Raw genomic sequence first — 12,583 nt, forward strand, 5'->3', positions numbered from 1 at the left:
ATATGTATCATCATAATTAAAAGTAACGCAAACTCGTGAAAATAATTTCAAATAATACAGAAGAGTATAAAATAGAAAGTAAAGGTCCTCCGTGAGCACAGCTTGGCAAACCTTCTCCGTAAAGGACCAGGTAGTATAATAAATATTTAAATAATGACTATACCATCTCCCAAAAAGTGAACGTTTTAGAACTGTTTATACATATATGAACTTCTTGTATATACATTTGGTATACTTTTTCCCCTTTTAAGTAGAATTTATTTTTCAAAGCAGTTTAAGGTCCACTGCAAAACTGAGCAAAAAGTACAGAGATCCTGTATATTCCCTGTCCCCTTCTGCACAACTTCCCCCGTTGTCAACATACGCTTTTTACTTTATGTTCTTCCCTACTAGTTTATGGGCTCGACTTGCTCTGCCTGTTATCATACTTATTATTTTTTTTAGCATCCAAAATTGTTTTGACATCTCTAGTCTGCAGTTGTCTTCTCTCTTTTTCTCTCTGTTCTTGTGAGTTTATGCCTTTTTAAAAATTCCTATAGTGTCATTTTGGTACAGTTTTAAAAGTTAGGCAGATTAAGGTATATATTTAACTATGTCGGTCTATAAAATTGTGTATATGTGTGTGTGTGTGTGTACACATAATACATGCAGAGGGTGCCAAAAAAGTGCATATACATTTTAAGAAAGTAAAAAACTGTATTAAAATTGTAATACTCAATATATACCAACAACAAAAGTTGAATACAAGTCACGTTTAATTTCTGCAATTACAAGAAGTACCATCAGTGTGATTTTAATACAGTTTTTTCCTTTCCAAATCAAATAGTTGTTTCAATCTAGTTGTAGAGGGCGCAGCTCACAGTGGCCCAAGTGGGGATCAAACCGGCAACCTTGGTGTTATTAGCACCGTGCTCTAACCAACTGAGCTAACCGGTCACCCCGTTTTTTTCCTTTCTTAAAATGTGTATATATATTTTTTGGCACCCTCTGTATATATATGTGTGATCATACTACATATACTGTTTGATAACCTGTTTTTCATATAACAATATATGAACTATTTTCCATAATCATATACAGGGCTCTCTATTATCCTTTTCATGGCTGCATAGTAATTTATTTATTTTTAATTACCTTTGTTAAAATAGGTAATATTTACATGGTTCAGAACCATTTATTTAATTATCAAGTTTTCTAGTAGTGAACATTTTGACAGTTTTCAAACTTTTGCCATTCAAACAATGCTGGAGCAAACAACCATGCAGACATAAATTGTGTTATACTGTACATATCCAATTATTTTCTTGGGCTAAAGTCCATTAAAGGGGAACTTCTAGGTCAAAGGATGGGCTTATTTAAACTTTTGATAATGTTCCCAGAAGGTGCCCGTCTACCAGTCATGTATGAGAACGCCCATTTACCCACACCCTCACCACACTGCACATTACCGGTCTTTCCATTGTTGCCTAGCTGATAGGTGAAAAAGTAACCTGTTTTAATTATAATTTCATTATTGGTGAGGTTGGCCACTTATATTTATTCTTTTGTGATTTGTCTGCTCATGTCCTATACACCAGTGTATCTCAATTTTAATGTGCATGCAAACCATAATCATCTGGGGATCTGACTGAAATACAGCTTCTGATGCAGAAGTTCTGGGGTGGGGCTTGCAATTTTTCATTTCTAACCAGCTCCCACATGCTACTGGTGTGTGGCCCATCCTTTGAGTGGTAAGCCTGTACATTTTTTTTCTTACTGATATGTAAGAGCATCTTATATAATAAGAATATTGCATTGATGCAAATACTTTCCCAGGCTGTCATCTAACTTTATGATCACTTTTGCCCTGGCTTTACATGTGTACGTGGTCAAATATGATAATAGCTTCCTTTATAGTTTCCTTCTGGATTTCAGGACTCCCCGTCACTCCTTGGTAACTTTTAATGATCACTCCACACCTACTCCATTCCCCCCTCACTTTCACGTCCCTGCACCGAGTCCCCCTACTGTTCTGCCGGTGGGATAATGGAACCAGAAAGCATGTTCTGGTACAGCAAGAAATAAAGCAACAGTAAGGAGTAAGGCTAGCGTTCAGCTCTGCTGTGTGTCTTTTCTCCCACAGGCAACAGATGCCCTTTATGAGGTGTTTGTGGGAAACAGGCTCCAAGCAGCTACGTTCCGACTCTTTCCTCAGCTTCTCATGACCCTGCTCATCCAGGTTCATCACAGCGTGGGCCTCACCATGTCTGATGTTGCCATCCCACGTGGCCTGTACACAGAACAGGAAGTGTCTTCAGAGGTCACCCCTGTGTGGTACTGCCCATTGTGATTTCACTGACCTTAACTAACAATAAGCATTGGGCAGTACCAGCTGTAGTGGGCACAGGGATGGCCAGGATGTGATCCCAGCTGTGGGTGGGGCTCACAGTCTGCTATCCTGTGAGACATCAAGATGGCATGCCCAGAAATTACTCTGGGCTCTCATTGGTCGTCCTTGGTGTTATTGGTGCCAAGGTAAATTAGACGATGTCGGTCCAGATGCCCTGCAGAATAATGTGATACCAGGCCTGCCCTTTCTGGGTAAAGCAAGTAGAGACAGAGACAAGCGCAACAGCCTTAAACTCACCTCCAGAACCACGCTGGTCCACAAGTGAACAATTCCTCATGTCTGCTTTATGCCAGAGAGAGAGGCTTTTAGTTCCCCGTTAGGGTCTCAGCAGAGATTTCTTAGTGTTGCTGTTGCACAGGGATTTCTTTCAGAGGAAGTGCTATAATGTATAATATTTAAGGCCACCTGCCTAAAAGTCAGGAGAACTGAGTTCGAATTCTCATTCTTTAACTAGCTGTGTACCCTGGGCAAATCTTTCTGTTTATCTGTGCCTCAGTTTCCTTATCTATAAATGAGGTCGGGCGTGGTGCTTTCCCAGGACCCTTCCAGCTTTAAGATTCTCTGTTGTGTACAGGATACTAGTTCAATAAATAGTTTTTAAAAGCAGTGGAGGTAAATTTTATGGAGTATAAATGGTATCTAAGTAAAGCTTTTTAAAAAAGCAGTGGATATCACTTTAGTATCCCATGTCATTTGTTTTATCATAGATTTATTTCCAAATCCCAGGGAAACAAAACCTAGTTAGATTTCTTTATGCCTATAATTTATTGAGGAGCCTTTCAAGTTATTAGAGTATTCAAAGTCTTTTGGGAAATCTAGGAAGAAGAGAATGACAGTCCAGCAGCTATAATGCATGGCCCTTCTCAGTGAGAGCAGGGTAATTGTGTGCTGGTAAGTTGGAGGGACCTCTTCTATTCACTTGTACTGTTTTTGTTTGATTTAGCTTCGCTATACAGGCTACAAAGACCCTCCTCCTCAGAACACAGTGCTGGCAGGAATTCAACATCATGGAAAAGCATAAAGGATGGACCCTCCTGGCAGGAAAAGATTGTCATCTTCAGGGAATCTCTCTCCTTGCCAAGTAAGGCTTCCTTGTCATGCATACCTGCTCTAACTCAGCATTGTTTTCAGGTAGACTTTTTCCCTTTTAGTTATCACAGAAGCCAAGGTTGGATAACCTTCTTGTCCCAGGGTGGACAAAGACCCATAACACTAGGCAGATTTTTCAGAGGTCCTGGCCCTGCCATGCCTTCCTGTGCAACTGAAGCTGGGCAAACACATCAGAGGGCCCCCAGCCCTGGGGAAAATGCTGTCTGTTTAGGAGCATTTCTGAGAGTTGTTCTGTCGGTGTTCTGTTTTACAGTGCATTGCTGGAAAGAAATCACCTCCTCGCACATAAGGTCATGTACTTGTTAGTCCCTCTTCTTAACCGAGGGAACGATAAACATAAACTCACATCTGCAGCGTTTTTTGTGGAGGTAAGACTTACTCTTTGGAAGCTGGATTTAGGAAGCCTCTAAAGCAGCAGGACCTGCATTCCTAGGCCCTATCCGACTTAGCGAGAGGCTGGGATCCATTTCAGACATGTGATAGAAATAGTTTCAGATTCAAGCCTATTGAAATTCTTCTTTCCACGTATTCATTATTCCTTATGTCCTTACAGTGTAAGCAATCACCTTGTAATGTATGTGCTGTCTAGTAGAGATTTCAAAGGGAAATAGTTATTTTGGGCTTGGTGGGAAGGTGGCTCCTCTCATGAAAAACGGCTTAAAGGTAACTTCTTTGGCTGATTTCTGGGTTTTTTCAGCTTCTCCAGAGTCCAGTGTCTAGGAGACTGCCCAGCATATACTCTGTTGCCCGCTTGAAAGACTGGCTACGACATGGAAATAATCTCTTTAAAATTGTTGCCCTAAAGGGACTGTGCTATCTCATCAGACACCGGGAGATGGTAGGAGAGGCTGCAGAACATTGATTCTTAAGTTACAAATAAAACATATCCCAGAAAGATACTGAAGAAACTGAAACAGTGGAGGAGGAAAATTGGGTAGTCTGGGTGCAGGAGTGGGTGGGAATACATCCCTTTGTACCATTTGAATTTTATACCGAGGAAATATGCAAGTACACACTAGTAAACATTTAATGAAATTAAAAGAAATAAAAAGTCCAAGTCACAGATATTCATAATATTTGAAACCTGCAGTTTGTGTAGGAGGTACCCTCATTATCATCACAACCTGGCAACATTTGGGTGTCCTTTTATGCCTCATACTGTCTTACCTTATCATCTAAAGACAAAAATCACTGACATTCCTGTTGAAAGCTCATTTTCCACAGGCCTCTCTAGAAACTAAACCTAGGTCAGAAGAGTAGATTAACCCCTGAGGCTTTAATTTTATCACTTCAGTTCTATTTTTTTTAAAAAAATTTACACTCACACATACGTACAGGGGTGCCAAAAAAATGTATACACATTTTAAGAAAAGAAAAAATGTATTAAAATTGTAATACTCAATATATACTGATAACGAAAGATGAATGCAAGTCATGTTTGACTTCTGCAATTACAAGAGGTGCTCAAAGTGGTTACCATCAGCATAATTTTAATAGTTTTTTTCTTTCTTAAAATGTGTATACCTTTCTTTGGCACCCTCTGTATATATCTGAAAAAAATTCTGGTTGATTAGATACGTGAATATTGGTTGGCTTATTCTGTGTACTTTTTACATGTATGTTTTAAACTTTAAAACCCTGAGACTGCTTCCTTTTGGGAGATTCAGAAGAGCAGAATCCCAATAGGAAGGACCCTAAAGGGTCTGTAGTCAATTTCTGCAAGGAATCTTTAAGCCTCTGTTTGAATACCTTCCATGCTGGGAAACTTGCTGCGACCTGCGCTAGCCATTCCACTCTCTCTCGTTGTTAAGAGAACAGTTCCGTACATTAAGCCCAAGTCCACATGTCTGGACCAAGCTCACCTGGTCCCAGGCTCACTCTGCTCCCTTCTCTACATATCAGCCCTGCCAATACTGAGAGAGGGCAATCAAACCCTCTTCACTTCTGTGTTCTTGACTAGCCAGTGCTACCTAAAACTCAACAAACACCAGGTACTGAGTAAGGTGGGGAGCCCTGCTTTGGTACCAGATGAAGTGCTATCAGGAGAGATGGTGATGCTTTTCCTTTGGGCACACAGAGGGAGGACATCAACAGCCTGTTGCCATGCATCGTAGACCTCTTATGTGAAACCGACGAGAAGATCGTTTTGTTGGCCATCAAGATAATCCTGCAGCTCGTTAGGACCATGGATTTCCCTACCCTGGCTGCCATGATGAGGACCCTGTTCTCCTTATTTGGTGATGTAAGTGAGAGGAGAGACTTTCCTAAGGGGAGGGTAACTGGCGTCACAGCAGATAAAAGTCGGGATAGTAATAAATACATTATTTTATATAGTACTTTTTATGTTCAGAGCACTTTCAGAGCTCCTCTCTTCAGACCCTTTCAGGTAACCGTGATGATAGTAAGGGGTAGTGGTGTTTTTCAGATTTAAAAAACAAAAACAAAACAAACAACGTGAGACATAGAGACTTGCCAAGGTAGTCCTCTGCTTCATGGGATGGGGATGGAGCTTTATAAGAAAAGACATTATCTGTCCTTTCAAGGAACAATCGAGATGGTGGACTATACATATGCAGTCTGACAATTAAGTTCGTGAACTTGTTGCAACGATGTTGCTAACCTTTTTTGATATCAGAGGGATTATTCATTATGAATTTGTACCAACTGGACAAACAGTTAACAAAGTTTACTATTTGGAAGTGCTGAAAAGGCTGCATAAAAAATTTAGACAACCTGAACTTTTCGCCAACAATTCATGGCTCTTGCATCACGACAATGCACCAGCTCACACAGCACTGTCTGTGAGGGAGTTTTTAGCCAGTAAACAAATAACTGTATTGGAACACCCTCCCTACTCACCTGACCTGGCCCCCAATGACTTCTTTTTTTACCTGAAGATAAAGGAAATATTGAAAGGAAGACATTTTGGTGACATTCAGGACATCAAGGGTAATACGATGACAGCTCTGATGGCCATTCCAGAAAAAGAATTCCAAAATTGCTTTGAAGGGTGAACTAGGTGCTGGTGTTGGGGTATAGCTTCCCAAGGGGAGGACTTTGAAGGTGACCGTAGTGATATTCAGCAATGAGGTATGTAGCACTTTTTCTAGGATGAGTTTGCGAACTAAATTTTCTGACCTCTGTATGTCCCTATCCCAAATCGCAAAGATTTTTCTCTTGAAAAATCTTTGTGATTTGGGATAGGGGCATACAGAGGTTGGAACCACATCCTTGGAAGCACAATGAACCACATCCTTGGAAGAGTCAAATAGGCATGGTTGGGATTTTGAATTTCAGCAAAACAGCTGTGTGAATGGTTAATACCAGTATTAGGCATACAGTATGATGACTACAGGTGGGACTGTGCCCCTTTCTCACACTTGTAGAGAGAGAGAGGACAACAAATTGTGCAAAGCAGCACGTCTTGCTATCTCCAAATATATTTGTTTTCTTACCATCAGCTACCTACAGCTAAATAGCCTCATATTAGGATTGGCGTTTCAACCAACCTAAAGCTCTTACAAGTTAAGCACAAACACTTTTCAGTGAGTTACTTCCCTTTGAATATTCCCTTCATAGGTGAGACCTGAGGTTCATCATTTCTCCGTGACCCTCTTTGGAGCCTGCATAAAGTCTGTGAAACACACAGATAAGAAGAGTATAGAGAACCAAGTCCTGGGCAGCTTGGTCCCACTACTTCTATACACTCAGGATGAAAATTATGCAGTAGCTGAGGTAATCCTACTATCAACTTCTTTCTGGATTTTACTTCAAATCCAGAGCCAGATCTGCAAATAAGAGTTCCTGTCTTTGAGGGCAGGGACCTTGTGGCATCATCTTTATTCTTCATTTTCTCTGGTACAGGCTACCTTTCAATTATTTTGCCAATGTGAATTATGGGGAAAAAATCTTACTCTTTCTGTATAGCAAATTGTGGCCTTTTGTGGCAAAGAACGAATGTATTACACCTTTTTGTAGCCCCACCCCAACATTCAGCGTAGCACAGAAACCTAGATACAGTACCCAATTCAACAAACTCTTACTTTTTATGACAATGATAATATTCTTTTTCTTCTTTCCTTCACAGACTGTCTCGTGGCCTTGAGACAAAAAGACTTGTCTTAAGGCTAAGTCAGCAATAGTAGCTTCTCTGACAATTTGAAGAAGGCTTTATCTCTTCTGAATCTTCCAGGAGTTTCTGTCTTAAGAGTTGTGGGTGGGATGTCATCATCTTTAGTCCTGTCCCACACCTCCAAACCTGTCCATTCCAAGGTGCAAACTATAATCAGCAGGTTCAGAGACAGGATTGAAGGTTACAGTGGACCTTGGCACCTTGTTATAGGGGAAGTTTTATGGCCTTCCAGCCATAAATATGAAATATTTCAGACCGCAAAAAAGTATAGAGCAGAGCTTTCCTGACCAGATATGGTACGGATACCAGGTGGAGGTATTGACACCCACTCACCCCTGCCCCCACCAGCCTATGGCAATCAGGCAGGACCTAGACCAGGGGAGGCTCTGGGCTGTTTTTCCTTTGAACGTTGAACAACGTCTGGCTACCTCTTCTAGGCTCCCCAGAGGGTTGCCTAAGCAGAGAGGAGGGATTTAACATAAAACAGGTTAGGAATCACTGACACACAGAACACAATACACACCCACATATCTACCACCCACTCTAAGAAATGAAACAAGAATTAATCATGCACCTATTCCCAGTTTAATTCCCCTAAGAACTATCCTTCTGAATTCTGTTTTTATCATTTCTGTGGTAATATTTTTCATGTTTTAAAACCTTCATATGTTAAAAAAAAATAACTTTATATGTTGTATCATTTATAAATCAGCAACTTTTTTGCTTAACATTATATTTATAAAATTTATGTTATGACTCTAGTTCATTTATCACTGCCATATGGAATTCTACCATGTGAATCTTCTACAACTTTCTACAAATGGGAAAATATTCCCATTTTCCTATTCCTAGACATTTAGGTTGTTTTCAGTTTTTTATGATTACAATGCTGCAATGAGCATTCTCGTGCAAATTTCTTTGTGTACATGTGTGAGAGTTTCTTGAGGGCATAAACTCAGATGTGGAATATCTGAGTACCTTTAACTTTTCTAGATATTTACAAGTTACTAAAATAAGTAGCTGAACTAATTTGTATTCTCATTAGTGCCCGAAGGAATTTCAATGTCCCAAATATCTAGTGGACCTGGGACAAAATACTTGCTTGGAGACCCACCAGAGCTGTTAGATGGTGCATGGGAGGCATTCTGAGAGTAATGCACAGAGAAGAGGCCCACTTAAAAAAAAAAAAAAATAACAAAAAAAGAGGGTCACTTGCTAAATTTTGCTCAAGTATCTGGATTAGGAAAGGATCAATACTCTCCAAAGATCCTTCCAAGCCAGAGATTCCACAAGGACTGTTAGAAGAGGAACTATACTTCCCTGTGTAGAGTGACAGAAATATGACAGAGGAGAAACAAGTGGGCATAGGAGCCCTATTGCTAGATGGTGGGGTAGTGGGAACTCCTGCCCAAATCTGTGGTGTGGGTATTATACCTAAGAGCTCTCGCTTTTGCCCTAGACCCATGGTTTCTACATCCTCCCCAGAACCCCACAGGTTTTATGGGTCCCCTTTAGGGACTGTCTGGGGAAGTAGATAGAGGGCAGACTCGGGTTCCCTTCCACTCTTCCCCTCACTTCAAGCAGGATAATTCTGAGTTTATTTGAAGGAAGTTTACCTCAGCTAAAAAATGGTTGAAAATACTGATCTCTGGTAATCCTTTTTACAGGCGAGCAGGCGGGTCCTAACTATCTGTGCCCAGTTCCTGAAGTGGAAGCTGCCCCAAGAAGTGTACTGCAAAGGCCCCTGGTACATCCACCCTAGTGAAGTTGGAACAATCTGCAAATTCTTTGTATGTGAGAAATAATGGCTTTGTTAACTCTTTAATAGGCTGACTTTTTTTTCAGATGTAGTTTTTAATCAGTCGTTGATATCTAGGAACGGTCTTGTACTGTGAACCTATAGTTCCCTCCCAACTGAATCACAAATACACTTTCTATTACCACCCTGGTGAACTCTTGGGACCCCCACTATCCTTGGTTGGGCTACAGGGTCAAGTTGATAGTACATACTCAAGTAACCACTTGTGGAGTGAAGTAAAAGGGTGTTACGTGTTACCTTTATAATGATCTCTAATGCTTCCCATGGATTTAGTGGATTGTTTTACCCTCCATCAGAGCATGTTCAGGGAGCCCCAAGCAAGGGCTGCCATGCTGTTGTAGGCCATGCAGCGTGATGGCAGCATGACACTGGCTCTGCCAGGACCCAGCTGGCATCCTTTCACCTCAGAAACTTGACAAAGGCTACTGTGCCCAATCTTAGGGGCAGGCCTGGGCCAGGGCAGCCTCAGGAGGCCCATCCATTGTTTTCTAAACAACTGACTCTAGAAGCACTGGGATCCTACTGTGAAGACCCTAGGACTGACACTGCCTGGGGCTCTTCCTTCTGTGTAGCCTGTTCAGGTCCCAGGATGGGCTCCTCTGATCAGACTTAGAGGGCTAGGAAGCCCCACAGTACCCTTGTGTCAGGCTTTCCACCGGGGGTTCCCTCTCTGACCTGAAGCCAAACCTATAACTGATGCACTGATGACAGTATTCAGAGCAGGAAATTCAGTGCTCTCGGTGGGTAAGCCTACAGATTATCCATGTTAAATCATAAGTTCTATGAGAACAAATTCCTGTTCTCGTAAACCCGAGGTGCCTATCCCTGTAAGATATCCACTGAGAGGTGGATTCATTCATCCAATGAGCATAACACATCCAATGTGCATTAGGCCACAGAGAACTCAATAACGTGACAACTATGAACACTTCCTAAAGGGAACTTGCAAGCTAGTAAGAGAGATAAAACCTCTGTGGAACCGTAAATAGAAACTCAAGGTGGAAAGTGATACATGCCAAGAGAGGAGTACCTGCAAAATGCCCAGAGCAGGATTAGGTCAGGAAGACAAGAGCTGTCAGGGAAGAGCTCGTAGGGAGGCAGAGCTCAAGGTGGAGCTTACAGAACAGGGAACACTTAGACGCAGAGAAGTGAAGACAGAGTCAGTGGCATTGCAGGTACAGTATGCAGCATGAGTGGGTGTGAGCAAGGTGTAGTCAGAGAATTTAACTTTGTCTAGGGGATTATTGTGGCATAATATTCATTGAGCAGCTGTAATTATTTCAAGCACTGTACTGTATACGTATGTCTGACAGAGTCCCTGAGTCTGGAAACTACAGTGAGGCTGATAAAGATAGTGCTGCTACTTCACTCCTTTATAGTCTGACTTTTTTTCCCCACTTAGGGAAAAAAATGCAAGGGGAAAGTTAACATCCTAGCCCAAACCTTGATGTTCTCCAAGAATGCAAAACTTCCTATCAGAAGAGCAGCAGTCTTGTTTGTAGGTACAAAGAAAATCCTTTCATTTCCACAGACACTTCTATCCTTTCCCAAATTGTGTTGTTCAGTATCCCCATTCTTTATGACGATGACCTTGAAAATATCTCCTTGGAGAAAGGGGCTAGGGTATCCATAGGTAACTGTCAGGCACTTGGTAAATCCGATTTTTAGAATCTAATTATCACAAGGCCAGTTTTGCCAGCTGCTCAGAGCCAAAGCCAGATCACAGACTCACTGACTTTATTCTGCATTTAGGGCTCTTTTCGAAGTACATGGATCACAATGAGGTCAGGATGAAGGGGACTGACTGGATAGAGGATGGTAAGTGGTAACACAGTTGGGTTTGGGGTGCCCCACATTTTGGAAGGTATCTGAGGCAGTGACTGCGGGCAGGCTCTGTGGCAGAGGTGAGACTCTGGAAAACAGAAAGCCTGACTTTTGTGGTAAATGGAAGCCCGTGGAGACTTCAGCTGAATGATGGTCTCATCCTAGTCCAATTCCCTCTTTAGGAAAGAACATCACCCTATTTGTCTGGGAACCACCTTTGATGAATTGTCTCAGGGACCATTCCTGAACTTTGTCAGGAAATAAGATATTACCTAGAAAGGCTATCTCAATAAATTATGATGACACCTCACAAGTACCAGAGATGACTGCACTACTATTTTCTATAAACGGTTGTCCTGTAAGGTGGTAGGACTTGGTAATAAAGATGTTTTATAGTCACATAGGCAACCAATCATGCAAATGGTTTTTTGAATTGTCAGTGAGTGAAAATTTTCTTTGAGGATTTAGCACTCAAAGAATTATTTGTCCCCACTTAAGAAGTTGTCTTACAATTAAAAAGTGCCATGCATGTACTTTGAGAACCAAATTAAAATACTGAGTAATACACTAGTTTTAAAATAAAAATATATAAAATAGCCGGAAGCAAAAGCTTACTTCAGAAAGATCATGCTGCTTTTCTCTAAGATTTCCTACTTCCCCACAGCTATCAGAGGCAAAAAAATAGGCAAAGTCATGTAGATTATTTTATTCTATGTGATAAGATTCTATTCTATGGTTGATTCTGTTCAATTAAAAGGAAATTATTTTTTATCCAAAATACTGGGGAAACAAAGTTCCTTTTCTAAAGTTATCTGTATAGAAGATCTAGAATATGTACATAAATTATATACATATAGATTAGGATGAACAATATGGGGCGGCCGGTTAGCTCAGTTGGTTACAGCGTGGTGCTAATAACACCAAGGTTATCCATTCAGTCTCTGCATGGGGCACTGTGAGCTGTGGCCTCCTTAAAAATAATAATAATAAAAATAAATAAATAAATAAAATTTATATACATATATATTTGGATGAACTATATAAAACTGCCATTTTTTAGGGCAAAAATAGTCAAACATCAGCAATCTCATGTGGCTCAATCTGATGGAATAATTCCACCCTCTCCCTTCCTTAACAGTGGATAATCTGTTTTAGAAATAGGGTAGAACACCCTACCACTCTTTTTTGAACAAGTTTCTGTCATTTACCACACCTTTAAGCAAACTTAAACAAAAATAACAAAATTTACAATATCAATTTAAATTAATTTCATGACAGTAAATTTCAATTCCTTTGGATTCCAAAATTG

General features: G+C 40.7%; 1 protein-coding gene across 7 annotated transcripts in view; it reads left to right on the top strand.

The window, feature by feature from the left end:
* Positions 1-12,583, top strand: part of MROH8 (maestro heat like repeat family member 8) — a 46,198-nt gene that overhangs the window by 29,828 nt on the left and 3,787 nt on the right. For 5 of the 7 annotated variants that reach the window (XM_088789137.1, XM_088789141.1, XM_088789138.1 and 2 more), the window contains 9 exons: positions 2,123-2,313; positions 3,333-3,470; positions 3,753-3,867; positions 4,197-4,337; positions 5,577-5,741; positions 7,079-7,234; positions 9,299-9,421; positions 10,853-10,952; positions 11,203-11,268. In XM_088789137.1, the coding sequence (XP_088645263.1) occupies positions 2,123-2,313; positions 3,333-3,470; positions 3,753-3,867; positions 4,197-4,337; positions 5,577-5,741; positions 7,079-7,234; positions 9,299-9,421; positions 10,853-10,952; positions 11,203-11,268 (1,195 nt within the window). The remainder of the gene's footprint in view (positions 1-2,122; positions 2,314-3,332; positions 3,471-3,752; positions 3,868-4,196; positions 4,338-5,576; positions 5,742-7,078; positions 7,235-9,298; positions 9,422-10,852; positions 10,953-11,202; positions 11,269-12,583) is intronic. The other 2 variants (XM_088789139.1, XM_088789140.1) reach the window with 2 other exon arrangements.

This window comes from Rhinolophus sinicus, chromosome 13, assembly GCF_057876585.1.
Source record: "Rhinolophus sinicus isolate RSI-liver-muscle chromosome 13, RSI-T2T, whole genome shotgun sequence".
Lineage (NCBI taxonomy): Eukaryota > Metazoa > Chordata > Mammalia > Chiroptera > Rhinolophidae > Rhinolophus > Rhinolophus sinicus.